The following is a 21,598-nucleotide window of genomic DNA, read 5'->3' as shown; positions in this document are numbered from 1 at the left end:
TTCTTATATCAGTTTTGTTAAAAGTTCTTACAACACATTGCGTGATTGATTCTCAATGTATGAAGAAATATTTTTGTTAAACCTTTAAGAAAACCTAGTTTATAACTTCAAGCTAGGTATAAAACATCAAATATGTACAAATATCAAAACATATTTTCTATACACAGAATGTAATAGGTAAAGTTGGGACGATATTATGATAGAGCAGCATCAGAGAGACGTATCTGGGCGATATCGATACGAGATCGTAAAACAATATTACATGGAGCAAACGTTCCGTGCACGCCGCTCGATACTCGCTACCTACTAGCGATATCGACGGAATATCTACAATAGTTTAAGATTTCATAGACTGGTAGACTGTAGGGAATAACATTAAGGTGTAAGGTCAGTGGTTAAGGTGGTCGCCACGCCACCACCATTACATTAGGAGGTCGTGGGTTCGATTCCTAAATGGGGCAATTATTTGTGTGATCTACAAATAGTTGTTTCGGGTCTGACTGTACTTTGTGTCCGTTGACTTGTATCTTTTTAAAAGTCTCCGAGACACAAGAAAATAAAAAGAAGATCATTAAGGAACTAATTTTTGTTGCCCAAGTAAAAAAAAACTGTTTCAGGAATTATACTAAGCATAATACCTTTTGTCCTGTATGACAAGATGTATGGATGTGAGGCAAAGCAAGTTTGTAAGGGTCGTACCAAGTGGTGTTCTTCGGTCTCTACCTACACCTATGGGGACAATGCGTGATATTATGTATGTATGTACATACAGCTAAACTTATGTAAAATTAATAAATCAATCAAAACCAAAATAAATAAGCTGAATAGACAAAAGTTGCTAAGTCAAAAGGCGGTAAGCTGACCACTAAACAATTATAACAAAACAAACATTATTTTCAAAACACAAGTTTCAATTTTCAAACAAAATCACGTAACAGATGTTAACAGTGGGGAAATTCCTAGTTCTAATGTTTCTAAGCTCTCAAACGATTCAAACGTTTGTATATTTTCCAAAATAAGTGTTGTAAATAAGTATGCTCTTTCATGTATTTTTGTTGAATGTTGAAGAGAACCGCTCTTAAGTCTCTGGCGACCACTTTTCTGTTTCAACTTTCAAATAAATTTTCTAGTAGATTTAAAATAATTCTGTATTGTAAGGTTGTATTCGCACGGTGAGAGTTTGTTTAATATTTAACAACACTGTACTTGTAGATATATTTTATGTAATATTATAGCAAGTATAAAAAGTCCTGTCTTATGTGCCTACCTTGTTAACTGCCCTGTCTAAGAATTGCCTGATACATAACTTTGTGCAATCACAATATAAAATGAATAAAGAAATTTTAATTTTTCACAAATGTCTTTGGACCGTTTAAATGACGACTCCTAGTCTTACTACTAATCCCGCGGCTTTGACTACGTGGAATTTCACTCCCTTCAGAGGGACCTTCATAACATTTTCAACTTTCTACGTTTAGTAGTTTCAGCTGCAGGCTGGTTCATCAGTCAGTCTGTTAGTCAGTCACTTAGTAACGGAAGAGTTTGAAATATATTGTTAAATATATAGTACAAAATCCCTTTACAATTTAAGATCGTTGCACTAATCTGAATATACCCTTACAGCGATATTTAAGCTTGAAGTGTTGAATAAAAGACGAGTACACCTGTAGGAGGCTGTGCTGTTCCATCAACAATACAGCGTTGTTTTTACGACGAGTAAGCATTCGCATGCGTGCCTCCAGCATGCATACGAAACAAGTAACGACCATTACATGTGTTTCAAATTTACACTGCCAAAGTGAAATGTTAAATATATAATATATGCTGTTGTAAAAACGAGTTTATTTCTATGACTGCAGGGAATAGGTGCAGGTTTTACAAGGCTTTTTTGCTATTTAAATTGCGATGCGTTTGTCATTATAAATTATTTAGATGATTGAAGATGTCTTGGCTTGATAAATACACAAATAAGCTACATTTCTTGTACCAAGATACGTGATATATTATGATGCATTTAGCCAATCATTCATTCTACACATTATATAAATGTTTAATCCTATAAAACATTAATATAGTGTACAGAATCATGTGTAATCTATCTTTTATGTTTAAAATATAAATAAAATTACAATTCTCAGAGCAATCAACGCTCAAAGCTAGTTCACATGAGCAGTTCATTCTGATTAAGTGCTCTCATCCTAACAAACACGTAGCTTAACCGAACAACGCTCGGACAACAGTTGATTTAACAAGAAAACATCTAAAACAATCGTACACCGCACTTGTACACTTGTACACTTCACTTGCGGCCTCCACTCACCTCCACTCACCTGCTCTCACAGTCTACAGCAATTTATTACGAATTCATCTCGACGTCTCTTAGCCTCGGATACATTAATTCATCAGGCTAATCCATTGTGTATCATAATTTATTAGATCTGAGTAAATTTGGGGAACGCGAACTGATTGAAACTGCCACTGCGAGCTTAGGAAACACCTCCGCTTGTAATGTTTCCAATTAATTAATATAATAAACAATGTATTACGCCGACACAATTTCATTCAGTAATGGAATACTCTATGAGATGTTTGAGTGTTTTTGTCAGCGTATTACTCTAATATACGAGTAGTGAGATTATATCAAGTCCAATAAAACGATAATAACAACTGTGCTCACGTAATTCGATAGAAAATGTTGAACAATCTTGATTTATATCCAAATAAATGATTCCTTTTCGTTTGAGTTATTGATAAAAATCTATTTTAAGTAAATTGAAGCTAAGTGGTTAGCGAAATATGTGTTTAGTAGCTAATAGCTTCTATTGCCCCAGAGATTCTCAGTTACTATATAGTGTAATCGGAGTTTGCAGCTGATAGGAAACTGTGATTAAAGTCCATCGACCGACTTTAATAATATATGGATGTATTAAGTATATCAATACACTTCTACGTAAGAATTCAGCGAAAACATGATATAAATAAAATATATTTATTTAGCAAAAAGTAGTAAGCTATCATGATTGCTATCAAAAAGTAAACGATTCCATTCCATCAGAACTATTGATAAAAAAACCTATTTTCAATAAATTGAACTTGGAAAATAAATTCCGAAAGTTTATTGAAATCGTATGAGTGAGCAAGAGGTGGATCTGTGACGTCATTGAGCGTCAGTCAGTTGATTGAAGTGAAACTAGCCGGTGGATTATTTGAAGGACGGTTTCGCGGTTGATTTCAATTACAGCGAGCGCCCGCCACTTTTGACTTGAGTTCGGTCTGCGGGAACAGCGCGTTAAATAAAATCAGCCTGCAAATGGTCTTTTGAAAACATCGGTGGGAACTTTAAAGCGTTAACTGTAGTTGTAATTTAGTACGGGCTTTGTTGGCTATATAAATGAGATCTAAATAGCTTTCGACGTATATTTTTCGTTTGTTAGTATCCAGAAATTTTTTATTCTTGATAAATAAGTGATATAACTAAGTCATCAATTTCGTAACTTTAATTTAATGACGTCATTAAAATTGCGTTCATAAAATTAGAACAACAATTTATTAACCCAACACTCATTGATGGGTCACTTTAAACTCACACGCCAGTCCTTCAAGCTATTATAATCAAGGTTCAATAGTTAACGCTACGCATTATGGCTACCGAACATTTCCCAGGTTCAACTATCATCAACATAATGACAGATGAAGATTTAACGCATAGCGAAGTAAATCTCATCAAGACGTCAAGGGCTGAATGGAACACAGCCAGGAAAATAGTAGATGGGAACCTTCTGAAATGGGCAATTGACAGCTTTAAGCCCTACAAATCACCAGGACCGGATGGTATATACCCCATACTCCTACAAAAGGGCAGCAATGTGTTAATACCACACTTGGTGCGTATATACAGAGCATGCCTAGCCTATGGCCATATACCAAAACTATGGTCAAAAGTGAAAGTAGTATACCTGCCTAAACCAGGAAAAACAAACTACGAAGATGTTAGGTCATATCGACCCATCAGCCTTACATCGTTTCTACTTAAAACGATCGAAAAGCTGATTGACAAACATATAAGAGACGGACCTTTAAGAAACAATCCACTCCATGTTAGGCAATGTGCTTATCAACAAGGGAAATCGACCGAAACAGCTCTTCATCTAGTGATAGAACGAGCAGAGGCAGCACTGGAAAGCAAAGAAATATGCGTGGCCACCTTTATAGATATAGAAGGGGCCTTCGACAGAACCACCTTCGAAGCTATCCAAGATGCTGCTATAAAACATGGCGTGAACCCAACCGTCTGCAGATGGATCGGGAAAATGCTGCAAAACCGAGTTATCAGTTCCACGTTAGCTGGCGATACCATCCACGTCAAAACAACCAGAGGCTGCCCACAGGGAGGGGTGCTGTCACCTCTGCTGTGGAGCCTAGTGGTCGATTCGCTAATGAAAGAACTGAACACAGGGCCATTCTACACGGTAGGTTACGCAGATGACCTAGCCATTATGGTAAACGGAAAAATTCCGACGATCGTCTCGCAGTTGTCACAAGAAGCGATCAAAATTGCAGAAAGATGGAGCAGAGAAAACCACCTATCCATCAACCCTAGTAAAACCACCGCGATGTACTTTACTAGGAAAAGAGACCTCAAAAACTTCAAAAGCCTAAAGATGGCCGGAGAAGAACTACAATGGTCGACACAGGTCAAATACTTAGGACTTATACTGGACAAAGATCTGACCTGGAAAAAACACCAGGAGCATGTAACGAATAAATCCTTGAGGATTTTTGGCATGCTCAGGAGGGCCTATGGCAAAACATGGGGACTCCAACCGAAGGTACTATACTGGATCTACACAATGATGATCCTACCCATCATCAAGTATGGAAGTGTAGTATGGTGGCCAAGAACCAATAAAGAGACATGTAAGAAAGCGCTCAGCACAATCCAAAGGGTTGCCTGCATGTCTATAACAGGTGCCTTCAAAACAACACCAACGGCAGCAATGGAAACCTTACTTGGAATCACTCCGTTGCACCTTACAGTCCAAAGAGAGGCAATCAATGCGTTGAAAAGACTCAAAGATGCAAACCTCGGGACAAGGAAGATGATGACATGCAACCATACAAACATGGGCATAAAACCTCATCTAAAAGAGATGCTAGATATGAACTCTGACAAAATACAGACAATACTAGTCACTCACAGAAACTTTAAGATGACGATTCCGACGAGAGAAGAATGGAGTCAAGGTCTCTACACACAAACAAAATCGAGACAGATATGGTACACCGATGGCTCCAAAATGCAGAACGGCACAGGAGCAGGCGTCCACTCGGAGGACTGCAGCATAAGTACTAGCCTAGGCAGATATGCTTCAGTCTTCCAAGCAGAAGTACACGCAATCATCGAATGCACCCAAGAGATTATAAAACGAGATACAAAAAATCGCGACATTTATATACTCAGCGACAGTCAAGCAGCTATTAAAGCTCTCTGCTGTTTTAAGGTCAATTCGGGACTTGTACTGAATTGCATAAAGAACCTGAACAAGGTAGGCCGAACCAACAAAGTTAGGCTAGTTTGGGTACCAGGCCACGCTGGCATAGATGGGAATGAGAAAGCTGATGAACTTGCACGGAAAGGATCAGAATCACTCCCAATAGGTCCAGAACCAATAATTGGACTGCCTGATGCGACAGTCAAACTGGCAATAACCAACTTCACCAGGGACCAGCATCTGAAAGAATGGAAAGCCATATCTGGACTAACCCATTCGAAAATGTTCATAAACAACGTCAACAAAAGCTGGAGTAATAACCTAAAAAACCTCAGCAAAGACAGCATCAAGAAAATACTAGGTGCTTTCACAGGTCACTACGGCACGAACTACATGCTAAATAAGATAGGAGCCGTAGATGACCCTAATTGCAGGCACTGCAATGAAGAAGCAGAAACTATGAAACACATACTGTGCGAGTGTGATGCTTTAGGAAGAAAAAGAATGGATCTTCTAGGATGCGGCTACCCGAAACCAGAAGACTACAGGCTGCTTCCGGTGGGGTGCATAGCAAAACTGATAAGTTTTGCCCTGCCCCCCAACGTCTAAAAGTAGCAAGGAGGGGGTGACGCAAAGGATCAGGAATGGTCGAAGTGTCAGCCAGGCATTAACTGGCACCCCCACCCCCAAAGATAAGATAAGATAAGATAAGGTTCAATAGTACATACCTCCGAGTACTCTGCAGGTGAGCAGCACGTCGTCCCCCTCCTCGTGGGGCCCCAGCGTGGTGGTGTTGATGACGCGCCCCCATCGGTCCACCACTACTGGCTTCTCGGGAGGCACTGGGAACAAAACACAATAGATTAGACAACAGTTCAATTATAAGTCAGTCATTTGTTTACTACCCTATGAGGATAAAATGATTCAAGATTATAAATCTATTCTATTTTTCACACCTAGCACATCTGTAGTCTATACATTAAAGTCAAGGATTCCGTTGGCTAAAATCACTATACGTAAGTCTTAAAGGAGTAAACGTGCTTTATAATAAATTACTTTTCGTGCAACATAACTTCTTCTTTGAATAAGTAATCAATAAAAAGTTGGTCAGTGCTCTCCTGGGAACTAATCTCGGCTCGTTACACAGCGGGGCCCTCGGACAGCGGGGCCCCGGGCTCTGGGGCTCCCACAATCTACGCTTAAGCTGCCCTAAGGAGGCTTTGTTCGGTTCGACGCCACTCACGGAACCACACGCCTTCGAAGGATTACATAAAAACGACTTTGACTTAAGCACACGTAAACACAAACACTCTGTATAATATGAAAAGATTTTGTCTCTATTAAGGTGTGAACATGTTTGAGCACTAACTTGTAATGTATCGTTCTAGGAAATACTTGATCCTGTATTTGCGTGTTATCTAATCACTGCAGTGAATGCTAGTTTCCCTCGAGATAATTGCTTTATGTTGATATAACGATATCACTTGTAGTTTGAGGGAAACACATTCACATTATAGGAAATATTTAATGTTATTCTCCATGACAGTAAATTAACTGGCGAATTTCATTCCAAATATTTGTTTCAAAGCTGGACACCAGCCACCACCTAGTTTGCAATGCGTAATATTGTAAAAGAGCTCTGATAAAGGTTTGTAAAACTTTTAACTTTATTTAGGGACTTTTTGAGTAGGTCTATTTGATACAGAAATAGATAAAAATTGTGACAAATAAATAATCAAGTATACATAATTAGGTCCATACACAAAATCACGCCTATTTCTAATAGACTCCTTTTGGAAATAGGCGTGAGGCAGAAACCATATAAAATTTAATAGCTATTGCAGTAATTCGTAAAATCTTCTTTGTCAAAAAGGTTTACATTATTTATACCCACTTAGTAAAAAGATAGAACAGTGTTTCTTGGTGTAAATAGACTAGTAAAGAATACAAAATACATTAAGTAATAATGTGCTAGGTAATCTTAGTATAGAGCTAGCGCCGATGATTAAAGGAAATGCGTTTTTCATGTAAACTGTTTGCGGAAATTGACTCGCCGCCGCCAACAATATATTACTGCACTTGCAACTGCTTTTATTTTAAGATTTTACTTCTTTTTTATTGAGAATAGTGAGGACGAGAATAGGTAGAGTAATAATGTGGTGGCTGTTTTTTAATGTAATGTGATAACGTATATATTTTTTGTTGTAACAACATATTTTGAATTTGTTTGAAGGATGTTTTATCCTTCATTGTCATAACTAGTGTTGGAATCTTTTTATCTCAATCTTTACAATCTTTAGAATTACAATGCTTTTGTCAGGGCAAAAATGGCAACACCTTAAGCCAGTATCATAATATCAAACACAGTATCACACTCATTGAAATAATTGCTAGCATACCTTAGAGCGAGCTCACGTTTTTACAAGTTCCTATTCTGTACACTTTTAGTAATATCATATATTAGTATAATGGTTAAGTAAATGTGCCATAAAGTTACTTAATTCACGTCAAATTGCCAGTAAAGAGAGATTTGCGTAAAAATAACCACTTTGGCTTAAAGCACTTTACTTAAACCACCTTTATTGAATAATCCTAGTCTAAAAATACAGCACTTAGAACCTTCGCGAAGAAAGTTATGTTTTGCTTCCTCGAGGTGAGGACACGTTTAACAACTCACTTAGTACATGAATATGTAATGTATCTGATGTTATATTAATCTAAAAGGAAATAATCCAAATATATGTGATTATGTACGAGCTCCTTTACAATATTACGCATTGCAAACCAGGGCTGGTGTCCAGATTTGAAACAAATATTTGGAATGAAATCCGTCTGTTAATTTACTGTCATCGAGGATAACATAAAAAATGTTCTATAACGTCAATCCTCAAACTACTACTATTTAAGCCGCAAGTTAAATAGCTATCATTCTAAAAAGTATTTGTTATAATAATAAGCAAGTTTTTAGACCAGACAAATTTCTCGGAACAAAAGAGTTTTCTACATTAGAATTCTTAAGAAAAATCCTTCACATCTAAAGATAAACAAAGCCTACTCCTACTGTTTTAATAAAAATCAGCGTTGTAACAGGAACAAAATGTATATAATAATGTTATATATTGCTTGAACATTATATAGAGATAATATGAGGGAAATGTTTGAAGGGTATCAAGCGCTAACTTGTATGGAACATCGAGTGTGTTCTGTAAACATGTTTGTAACTCGTTTTATATTAAGCTTGTTACAATATGTTATAGCAATTTAACGTATCGTGGATATAGTGTACCAGATTTAATTATTTATATAAGATTAGCTAATGTCCGCGACTATGTACGTAGAGACTATAGTTCTACGGCTTACGTCTCGGGCAAAACCAATAATAAAAGCTAGTATTTCTATAGCCTATTTGTTATTCTGGTGTATAAGCTAAAATACTGCCAATTTTCATCAGAATCTGTCAAGTCGTTTTGGCACTAAATGACCCAATATATCCGATTATGGACCAACCGTTATGATATTGGAGTTCAATCTAGAGGTCGTAGGTTTAGTTTTGGAGGCCAAACACACGGATAAACAGGTCGACTTTCGTGTTTTTATTCTTAATATTCACACTACTAAAAATACTACTAGTCACACTCTTATGAATAACGCTATTACTAAATAAAGATTTGAACACGGCCTAATAAATGACCGCCAACACGGATATCTGAATTAATTAAATCAAACATAAAACAATATCGACTGAGAGCTGGCGGAACCAATAGCAATTAATCAGTTGAATACAGCACAGGTGATCGGTAACAGCACCCTGCGATTAGCATCGAGCGAGCCCACACAACATACCAACTGTACTAATACCAACCTTATATACGTGGCTTTAAGGTTAGAATTCGTTTGATGGCTAGCAATGTCTATAGTACCGCGGTGGTGGGCTATTTCGGTCGGCTCCGTTTTAAGCATCAAAGCCCAATTGGGTTTTACATTCGACACAGCGGCCACGTCCAATCTAACTTCGCCCTCTAATACAACACTGAGCGCCCGGGCTCGCTCACTCAAAACGTTACCAGTTACGCGACGCTCTTTTATTTGTAGCGAACAAAATATGTCCTTTCACGATCGATGTGAGAGCTATGCGCTATTCATTAAACGTTGAAACAAAACGCTTTCAATCCGAACGTGCTCAGCTATTAGTTTAGACCAGTTTGGTTTGTATGGAAATTAGTTTTTACTTTGTTTTTATAACGTTTAAACATAAAACGACTAATGAAAGTAGTTAGTCCTTAGACCGTTGGCTATATGCGAGCGACTTTGCATAGACGGTTGAATGAACTCGTAAGGCATGTGCGGTTTTTCTTCGGCGTTATTTCCCGACTTTTATTCTATCAACATCTGAAATAGCCTCTTCACTGAACTAATAATAAACGACCCACTTTTAACATCTATTGTTCAAAGATTAACCAAGCCTTGGAACAAGAGCGTTAAATTAAAACGACAAGCTATCGAAATTGTTTGAAATCAATTTAAAGTAACAACGGAGGGGGTCATAATCTGCATTGAAATTTGTTGAAGAGCGAACAAAAACGACGAGAGCTAATAGAAAGACAACAGGCTTTAATCAGATCTCCATCGGATAGGGCTTACAGCAAACTGATTTAAAGTTTAAAACTCAATTGTGAGACGATCGTGTTCAATAACGAGTGTAACACGTTCTTGAATCTCTCCTCCCCGCCGTTTCATAGCGGACTGGCTATGGGAATATAATGGAGATGGAGTTGGTAGGACTGGGAAAATAATTAAGTCTTAGTATTTTGTATTTATGCAGTTGTATTGCTGGACAAAGTTATGGAATATATAGAAATGTGTTTTTAAGATTATATGGACGTTAAAGTTGACTATGATTGTGAAATATTGGGGTAGTCCATGGAAAAGATTTGTTGTAATTATCTATTAATTTGTTAGTGTAAGGAATCGGCTCTGAAAGTAGCCCTGGATGTTAAAACCATAATCAAGATTTCGTTCATTTGAAATAATATACGCTTAATCGCACACTGGTCAACAAGACATTCACAGCCTAAAAGAAAGCCTTAGAACAAAACTGATTCAACATTTTACAAGATGATTGCATTCAATATCGAATGTATTTGAAGGCTGTACGGTGCGAGGTCAAGCCTACACTACCTTGTACGTCGTAGCAATGAGCGAGCGGGGTAAAGTTGCCGTGAAATGAGACCGCGGCCGCGTCGCTACGGCGCTCGTCTTTTGTCACAACACGCGCACGCCTCACTGACACCCACTGTTACGTTATATGAGAACGATATGGGATTGTTTATGCTATGATTTAAGATATAGGTGTATAGTTTTAGGTAAAAAAGCACTTATGTACAGCAGGCTCCGATGAAAAATGGTCGATAATGTGTTTGAAACATCAGATATTTGGTCGGTCAGCCGTCAATTATTTGTTGAGTGAGTTGTTTCACCTTGATATTAAGAGTGAAAGTCTAAAACTTCAAGACATAAAACGTCTCACGCGCACTTCCTGCACTTAAACGAGGGAAGCTTTATGACGTGCAGTTGGAGATAAAACCAATTGACGAACAAATGGATGGAGGTGATAATAAACTAACAATAACAACTTCTTTAGTTTACTATGAAATTTGACCGACGAGGATTCCCCAAATTTAGCATGCAGCTAAACATACGAGCGGAACGTTTAATAGCACAAACGTTAAGCGACGCCGGCGGCAGTATCTTACCGAAGACCATAAAAATTCATGTTCAAAATACTTGATGAGTCGACATAATAAAACGACGTTAGTAAAAGTTACAAGAGTTCATCTCTTCGTTCGACGGTGTCAGTAAAAAGGCTATAGAAACGTGAAATTGCTTTTCGATATCGAATTGAATCGTACTAAACTCGATTGTCGTAATGAGCAGCGGGTGGGGTTCAGAAGGGACCGATCCAATTAATGGCAGCCATATTCGGTGCGCAATTACATATACTCCGGCGGGATCACACATTTCACGCTCATTATATTTAACTTGATCTGGATTTAGACGCTTCATTGGTCTAGGAAGCTGGACTGGGATTTAACTTGTGACTTCTACAATAGTGTACGGTTATTTTTGCTTTAGAGTTCTGTTCAGTTTACGATCGGATTTAAATGGAGACTTTAACGTTCACGTGACATATTGCAGAGATATTAACGGAGTATTATTCAGAAATCGTTCTAAAGCTGTAAAAGTATAATGCACGTCATAAGAAGAAGAAATTGTGTAGTGAAAACAAAAATTACCCTGTAATATGAAACATGACTTAAACGGCAATGTGTAAGGGATACGAACAAACACATTAGACAGTCCACGGCGGCTCGTCTAGCAACTAGTGTCTCCATTATTATAAACAATAACTGTTGTTCTGCGACACAACGATGAAGCACTCACTCACGCGAGGCCCTAGACACAGACACAGACACAGACACAGACACAGGCACAGGCACAGACACAGACACAGACACGATGAAGCGACGCGGCGGTGTATTGTCGCGACGAGGCAGCTCACGGCAAACATCTTAAGGCTGCGTTTCCACCAGAGATGTGCGATGGAAATGTGTCGTGCGAGGATGTCTAGCTGTGCTGTGAAAATGTGTGGGTGTTTCCACCAAAGCTGTGCGATGAAAATGTGTCTACGAGGATGTGTAGCGGAGCTGTGAAAATGCGCATTATGTGTGGTGCGAGGATGCGTTGCGAAGCTGTGAAATGTATCGACGGGGGTGCGGTGTAGTGGGAGCGGAGTAACGCGAACGCCTGCCTGCCGCTCACGTCTCACTTTGCTGTCGTTAGCGCTTGTAGTCGTACGCATGTCGTACGGTTGCGTGGCATAATGGACGAAAAATTAATTGATTCCGTTAAAAAGTAACTCCGTATCTTCTGCTTCCATTTCTTCATCGCAAATTGTTAAATATAAAAGTATCTTCTTTTTCCAATTATCCATATCTATTTTACGCACTTCTACTTCCAACAAACTCCGTCTATGGACTGGCTGGTACAGTATGCGCAAACCTCGCAACACATCCTTCTCAACACATCCCTCGCACACATCCCTCGTACACATCCCTCGCACACATTCCTCGCTTGTTTTGTATGCGCAAAAATCTAGCTCCGCTGAGCCGTTTCCACCAGAGCTGTGCTGACCGAGGCGAGGTAAATGAAGCGATTCTATTGGTTCTTTACAAACACATCCCTCGCTACGCATCCTCGCACATCTCTGGTGGAAACGCAGCCTAATACTCTCATTAAGCCTAAATAAATGAATTCTTTATTTAAGTAGTAATTCTCAAGTACCGGCTTGTTCTCCTCTCACACTTTAACGTCTGAAAGTGTCCAAAAAGTGTATAAAATCTGCATAATTGTTTGTCAAGAGGGCGATGTAAGATATTTTGGGTAAGCTTAAGGCCTAGAAACTGTCGTTCGAGGAGCAAATAGTCGTTATCTCGAAGAAGGGACAAGCCTCATTCGATTATAATTGCCTACTTTATCTTGCAAAAATTGTTTTCTACGTGAATATTTTAAGAAGTGACCAATAAAAGTTTGGGCGCAGCTGTTCGGGTAATGACTCTAATGTTTTATGAATTTATCCGCCAACTCTTCGTGGACGAGAATAGTTAAATAATCATACGCTTGTACTGCCTGGAAGAGTAGAGTACGCTGTTTTATTAATATTATCCTAAATTGCTCAATGCCCAAGAAACGTAAGGCGTTATGTATGAAAAGCTATTGTCTGGATGTGAATGAGGAAAGGGAAGTTTTAAGGATTGTACCAAATGGCGTATTATGTATGTACGAATATAGATATGTATGTACGTTCGTACGCATCAATTATCACACAATCGCTAGTGTAAACAGTAAGTGTTGCCCTTAACAAATGTCATGTAAATGCTAATCGCGCGATGTTCTCTGTGAAGGTGAGAGTCGAGGGAAAAATGTCAGCGCTGCAACCTTGTGCCATCACTTACTATGTTATGTTTATTATTGTGTATGTATTGTTATTATTTATTAGGAGTTGGTACCTTTTCTTTGCTCAATGTTGTACTATCTTTAAGTACTAAGATGATTAGATGTTTGTCTTAAGCGGTCCCTTACAATGTTGTTGAAGGATGCGTACGATGCGTGCATGAATGAGCAATCAGGGTAACGGAAATGATTTAGCTATTATTTGTTTGAAACGTTTTAATAAGTTAGATCTACAAATACTACTCATAACAAGGTTATGATGAATATAAGCTACGGAGTAGGGCCATTAGATACAATTACAATGCCATATATGACAACATTTTGCAAATAGATGTTTAAATCCATTTAAAAATGACTGTTAATTAAAATCCTTTAGCTATCTCCAAGTTGAAAAACAAAGAACAGCCGATTAATTGTAAAGAAAACAATTGTTTGTAAAAGGTCTGGAAGTTGTGAGTATCGCCGGGGTTTGTCAATTAGCCCCCGAGCCGCCGAGCCTGCGGACTCCGAACCGTGGACCATCCCCGAATTACTTTCAAATTAAACGCCACTTTACCCAACTGTTTACAACTCCGATCAATTTCACCTACCGATACTTGCAAAAAGTAAATAGAGCCTTTCATTATACACTGTTTAGCCATTTAACTTCGCTAACATAGAAACATAATTTTATTTTGTAAACAACTGCGAGTATAGTGCAGTAATAAAGGTTGTAGCCATGCAAAAACGACTGCTCTTGGTTTTGTCATTGTCTTAAACAAAACCTCGTTTAGAAAAATATTTTTTTTCGTTTATTCGTTACTGTCCCGCTGCTGGACAATTGTCTTTCCCCTCCAAACGAGGGAAGGGTTAAGCCTTGAGTCCACCACGTTGGACAAGTGCAGGTTAGGGCTTTGTTTACCCTCAAGAAATGTATTTTACGCGGTAACGCGGTTACACTGTTTCATCGCGATGTTTTCCTTCACCGTTGAGAAAATAAATTATAATTTGGTTTAAAAATGTCTTTATAACTTCAGAGTTAAGGTTTTTAACAACGAAATTAAAAAATCTTATAATGCAACATATTTTTGATAGATCCAAGTAAATAAAAGTTGAACTATTGATTCACATTTAATCAAAACTACGTAATAAGAATCAGTTCCAAGGTTACCTTCACTATAGTCAATCAAAACTGTCACGACAATACAAGACAATATAATTGAATAAGTAATTGTAACATACATTACCGCGCACGTCGTTAATAATAACTTTATTACGTGAGCACAGCACGCAATGTGTCTCGTGTATCATCAATCGATAGAGTGACATTAGTTACTTATTCTGTAATCACATGACAGCATTATTACTTTAGTATGTTTATGATTCGATTAACCAATTGCGCATTCATTTCAAATCAATCATTAATAGCTGAGTGGTGTAAACAGTGGCCGGACACGTAAGAGGTCGAAGGTTCAAAACTAACAACAAAATAATACATTTCAAAGGTTTGTTTCTATAGGAAAGAAACAGCTACTGCTGTAGCGTAGAAAAAACACTAAGAAGAAGCTTAGCCAGCAGAGTAAAATGAGCCGCTACCACGACTTAATTCCTTCAACGTGTGGGTAGGGCTAGAGACTAATAGTCACGTAACAAACAGAAAATAACATTACTAATTAATATGCATAGTAGCGACTCCTTGTATATTACAAACTTTTATATTCAGATTTTGAGTAATATGTAGGACTTGTATTCTAGGTCAAAATAAAATGATGGATTCATTTAGTGAAGTACCTTATCCTGATTGATCCTAGAAGTGTCTTTCACAATAGGAAATAGAATAGCCGTAATAATTGGAAGTCGACAAATCTCGGCTTCATCAAATTGTCATTGTTTTGCGAGAGGTTCTCAAGTTACCAATTAAACCAAGCCTCAGGTATAAAATATCGCTGACATTTTTATTTTATCACAATTTTCCGCCAGCGTTGTAAAAATGTGCTTTTAATTTAATGTAAACAATACTGTTACACCGTCATCTACACGTTCACGAAAATTCAAAAATATTTTCGATTCGTGGAAGGATTGTTTTTTGAATTTCTGTATTGCGTGTGAATGTAACACGTTGAATATAGGAAAATCTTTACACCATTCTTTTTGAAAGATAAATAGAGATTTACATGTGCATTATTGTATTGTTAAAAGTGCGAATAAAAAACATAAATCATAAAAAAAAGGTTTATCTCGGGAGAATGTCATCTTATTCCGTAATTTAAGACATCACCACTCTTACTAATAAACGTCGCATAAGCTATCACTAACTATGAAATGTTTTGTCACTATCAATCAATTTCAAAACTGTATAATTAGAGAAAATGACAAAACACTGTACAACTAATCAGAGTTCACACGACGTTCATAAGAAAGACAGCACGTCTTTTGTTTGGCTTGCTTATTACATGAGACTTCAATGAAACATGACATTATAAAATGACTTACAGACAGATGTCGATCACTTGAAATAAATTGCAAGTCTATTGGAACGTGTTTGAACAGGAAAGTAAGAAGTAACTCATAATGAATGTATTGAATGAACTCGGTGACGTTTCATCGACAGCGCTCGATGGAACACGCCGCAAGTTTGTTAACATTCGATAACAATCGGTTACAATCGGTAACTCGCGTCTTGTTGCAAAAAGTAACTCTTAACAGATGGTAGAGGTGAGAACGTATTAGAGCACTTCAATGTGATGGTCGGTCGATTGTCTCTAATAAAACGATTTGAATGCAAGTGCATTTATTTGTAACTTTATTTAAGACTGGATTTTTGGTCCTTGCAGTATGCAAATAAATTATGTGTACTAGTTGCGATAAGTAAAAATTTTAAAACCGGGGTTCTATTCCGGAGGATTTGAGTGATTGAGTGATTCTATCGAATTCGCAGCAGCCAGACATAAAAAATATTTGGACTGGTATTTTACCAGAAGTTAAGTTCTATATGAGACTAAAACATATGTATTTTTTTAAAGCGGCTCTATTTGTCTCATTGATAGTGGCTGATCCCGATGTGAGTTCTGTGTTTGCTCTTATGTGTACTTGCCACACCTGCTTATATCGAGAGGAACACGCCTAAATTAAATTGTCGATTAAAGTTTGTTGTTAGCGAGTGTTTATCGTTGTGTGTCGAACTGACGCGACGTGTGTCGTGTGACGCGTGACGTGTGACGTAGACAACTCGTGAATACGATTACAAGTTCAAATACTGAGCACTGGCATGACTCTTGGAACTTTTACATGAGTACAATGGACCTTCATTTTGTAATGACAGTAGGAGGTGAAGATGAGAAAGATAATTGGCCAGGATGGTTATAGAATTATGAATTGTTTTTGTCGTCTAGGTGGAGGTTTCGCTTTAAGTCCTGAGTCGGGCAATCATTAAAATTCTTTATCCATTCTTGTTAGAATACTCTTACACTTCCTACGTAAAACCAATATCTTCATGTGCGCCAATAAATTGAGTAACTTCGACGAAATTAAAAAAAAAGCGTTAGATACAAAGCGTTTACATTTGATAAATTAGAGTAGTAATTCCAAAATCTACATTCTATTTTTGCTGTACAGTATCCTCTCCGTAAAGCTCAACAATCTATTAATCCCCCCATAACTTGTTGGAGGATCATTAGAACGACTATCAGGCATACATTAGTTTGGCAATAAAGCCTGCCGTAGACTGCGCCATAAGTTAGCCACGTCTTACGGCGGCGCCTGTTAGCGGCCTCGTATATTCAAGTAACAGTGCCACAGCCGCGCTGGCGTAAATACCGACAACACACGACTATTGCCGAGCGTCGCCGATCATTGCCGAAGTCTGCCGAGCGACGCCGAGTTAACCCGAGCGGTATTGAACCATTACTACCAAGATTGGGTAATAGGCTGATTGATGATATGTTTTGTTTGGTGATAGATATTAGTTAGTAAAGTGTTTGATGAATGTTCCGATGTTGGTTAATTGTTCAGGTGCTCCGAGCTATTAACTACGGTGTAGATGGAATATTTGGTCCATACACGTACAATACAGGTAGCGTCTTTGTAAACAACGTTAAAATAATTCTCCTTGACAAATTCTCCTCTCACTAAAGAAAAGTATAACTGCATTACCCCATAATGCAGATTATTATATCCTTCGACTAGGAACTCTTAAGTATCATGGTGTCTTTGTCGCTTTGATGTACATTGTAGCGACTGAAATCCTAGTATAAGAGCATCATTCTAAAATGTTTCATTTGTTCTAAATTAATGCCTCAACGATGTTTCTATATCCTGCCGGGAGAATAATAAACATTGATGAGTATCTTACATTTAAAATATCTTACTTTCAGCAGAATCAAAATGTCGTATGTGCTACTGGTAGGCAGCAGGCAGCACATACGACATTTTGATGGTGATAAAACTGTAGAATTAAAGCAGTTGGTGACTTACCCACAACAGTAAGGTTATATCTAAAGCTGGTGGTCTGCGTGTTCCTGAAGTCGACCCTGCAGCGGTAGACGCCCTCGTCGCGGCGCTTGACGTCGCGCACCTGCAGCGCGGCGGGCGGCGGGGCGGTGGAGAAGTGCGCGCGGGGGCCGAACACCTCCGGCGCCGACCAGTGGCGCGCCTCCGACAGGTGCTTGCCGCGGACGTCGAAGCTACAACAAGAGAACAATAGCGTTAGAGTCCGTGGTCGAGTGGTCACAACACAACGTGTGTTACCAGGTTAAGGTTGGACTTTGGATGGGTAAGCGTTTGTAGATATGTTATAATGTTACATTTGTGCCTAGAAATATACATATACAGGTGAAAGAACGATATCTTAGTTCAAGAATGAAGTAGAGTGATTTTGGGTACCATAGGTAGAAAAACGCTAAAGATAAGAATAGACCAAGATCGTTAATTTGTGTGGTTGGTGGAACACAAGTCTGGCAGAACTCAGAGGCAGCTAGATCTCGATGAAAATAGTCATAAATTGGTCGTGTGCTGTGTATTTATTCGTTATAAAATTCCCGCTATTTTACAACAAACGAATGTTTTAGAATCCCACGTCAAATAAATTCTACGCTTAATAGTACCTATAGTCTTTCAGTGACGCGTAAAAACAAAACCGTCCGAATTTCACACTACGTTTATTTTATTCTCGCATTTTTCCAAACCGCACGACAGTCGTACATACATACATACATACATACATATTTACATACATACAAACACGTTACACATGTAGCGACCGCAACAGACTCACAATTAATAACGTTCAACATCATGACAATGAAATCAAAAAACCGTTCGCGTTGAAAAACGGTTGGTACGCGGCCTGTCACACGCGCGTTCAATGGCCATCAATAAAGTGGCTCGGAGACATGTCTCGTCACCGTATCTGCCGACACTACGTGCTGAGATAACACGTGATATATCGCCGCTGACGAACAACTTGGTGCCGAGTGAAAGGTCCGATGTAGGCCAGTGTGACGGACCGCTCGCGTTTCATATCGAGTTCTAGTTGTAACACATTTCCTTGAAGCTTTGTACAATATGAAACTTTTAGATACTTTTTAAAGATAGTTTCTGTCTCGTTATTCCCCGTTATTATGTTAAGCAAAATACAGCATCATTGACAATCATTCTAGGATATAAAGCAAGCGTAAACCTCACAAGTAAAATTTGAATAGGTAGACGTGGCAAAATATAAAATAAAAAAAATGCCCAGAAGATCTAAAAGATAAATTAAGAAACAAAAAATTCGTATCATGTATAACTTTCGATCGAAAACTGCAGTAGTATCAAAATTCACAATTCCATACACATACATTATCTATATTATATTTTGGCTCTAAATATTGAACTAAACAGCTAATCTGAGCGAAGCATCCGCATGTGAACAGTTAATGCAGCCGTCGACTAGTTGACGCGCGAACTTCGGCCGCCACTCGCCCGCGCTGCCACGTTCGAGCTCTTAATAGCAACATTCATCAAACCATCATTTATAACAACAACTACAACTGATATCTGGTGAATATTCATCATTGCAGTTTGAATAAAAATAGATTCGAGCAAGGGATTTCAGTTTAGTTTCTTCTGTTGGTGTTGAAACTGTAACCAACTTTAATATGCAAAATCAAGAAGGAAAATCTTGCGTTTTCGTATGTACTAACTCATTTTTTTATTTTTTGTCTAAAACTACAACAATCTCTAATAGCTTTCGTAGCCTCGTAGCACTCGTAGCAATGCTACATGTTCGTAGCAAGGTCTACGAGACTACATCTTCACATAAAATACGCCTTAGTTTATGCCTCCAGAAGTCAGTTGGTGCGTGCTTTTAGCAATAAATCTAGTGCAATGATCATATATCATAGCTGGGGAGTCATGGGGAACGAGGCGGAACGCTGCGGTGCGGCGCGGTGCGGTGCGGCGCGGTGCGGTGCGGCGCGGTGCGGTGCGGCCCGGCCTGCGGCGAGCGAGCCGGCCACAGCCTGCCGCTGACAAAAATATTCCCCTCAGCGATACAAACAAACAAAAATAACTGGCATTCGCTCGTATTGATAGGCTTTTGAAATAGCTTTCGAATACTCGACGGTTTTGAGGAGTTGACGTGCTGCCGTGATTTAGTTAGAACGTTATACTGCTGCTAAAATATACACCATAATTTGTAGAAAGTCAGAACTGTCTTGAAGATAGAATATATAAAAACTGTCCCATGACAATATGTAGTCAATTATGTTAAAACTTTATTAATTAACAGTAATTTAAGTCTGTTGTCATCTAAATCATCTGAAATATACATAAACATTCCATTGACAATGTTGATGATTATCACATAACTTAAAATTTTTGTGTAATATTTTTACATTAAAATAATAGTAATAATATTATATGAAACCCAGCTGATTAAATCATATCATAATAATTTAAAACCGTGAAGAAATTTTCCTTTCACAGTTTGTTTGGCAAACGAGTGCTGGGAACTTCAAGTTTCCAGTCGTCTGTTAGTTTGTTTGTTCGCAAATGAACTCAGAAATGCAAATATTTTAATATTTGGGCCGGCGCTACGCTGTACGTAGTCGGTAGGGGTAGCATGGAGTATTTTATTGCGGCCCGCTCGGCGCCGCTCCGCGCTCGCTCGCAGCTCCGGGCCCGCTGCAGATTAAACTATTCAGTATTGTTTTTGTACTTTTTAGTTTGATTTGTTTGTCAATAGTTTACTACTGATATTGTACGGGCTTAGGCTTCAATACTGTTCGTTTTGCCATTGACAACTCCTAACTTGTGTTTGATACGAAATAGATTTAGTTACTAAAATGCGATTGTCTATTGTTATTTCACTTTCCTCTAGTTTTGTTTTATCTGTGCTTCATACAAATAATCAATTGTTAATGTTTAAAAATAAGTCTACAAACCTATATTTTCTACTCAATATTCAACAATCTCGTGTATCCTTTAAATAAGAATAATTGTTCACTAAACATTAGCTTTATCCTCAAAAGGCTTTGAGTTAAAAATAAAACGATGTTCATGTATGAAACATGAAAGATTGTGAAATAACCGGGGTATTTGGGTCACCGGGAAATGTCACAAATATGCCTGTCTTAATGTTATTTCACGTGCTCCCTTCACGGAAATATTATAATATGTTTCACGAAATATTGAAATATAAAGTGGTGTATTTAGTACGAAAATAATGCTTAGAATATATCATTACATGTCAGGTAAAACGCGATTACCACCCATGCCATGGTACATAGAATAATGTTGAAGAGGACAACCGAAGTATTTTGATGTAATTGCAAAAGTCGGTGTAAGCGAAACAAGTTGGATGTTTCTAGGTATAAAGTAATTTACGGTATACGATTAATTCTTAGAAAATAATAAGGAAAGGTCTTTGTACTTTCAAATCCAAATAACTTATGCCAGGACAGATGTATTTAAAAATCAACAGAGACATCGTGGCCTACATAGAATTTGCGAGCCGCATAGAAATTAGTTGCACAACATTCAGGACACGAAGCCTCTCCCTCCGCCTCGTGCGCCCTCTATTACCGTGTTCCTAATAACATTTATTTATTTCCATTATATCTCCGCTCTATTGTAAC

At 38.1% G+C, this 21,598-nt stretch overlaps 1 protein-coding gene across 2 annotated transcripts in view; it reads right to left on the bottom strand.

Moving 5' to 3' along the window:
* Positions 1-21,598, bottom strand: part of side-II (sidestep II transmembrane protein) — a 361,927-nt gene that overhangs the window by 97,163 nt on the left and 243,166 nt on the right. For both annotated transcript variants that reach the window (XM_076136708.1, XM_076136709.1), the window contains exons 4-5: positions 17,955-18,163; positions 6,221-6,334 (exon numbers count right to left, since the gene is read on the bottom strand). In XM_076136708.1, coding sequence (XP_075992823.1) covers positions 6,221-6,334; positions 17,955-18,163 — 323 coding nt within the window. The remainder of the gene's footprint in view (positions 1-6,220; positions 6,335-17,954; positions 18,164-21,598) is intronic.

The sequence above is a fragment of the Anticarsia gemmatalis genome, chromosome 3, assembly GCF_050436995.1.
Source record: "Anticarsia gemmatalis isolate Benzon Research Colony breed Stoneville strain chromosome 3, ilAntGemm2 primary, whole genome shotgun sequence".
NCBI classification, from domain to species: domain Eukaryota; kingdom Metazoa; phylum Arthropoda; class Insecta; order Lepidoptera; family Erebidae; genus Anticarsia; species Anticarsia gemmatalis.
This window is presented reverse-complemented; position numbering and strand designations above follow the sequence as displayed.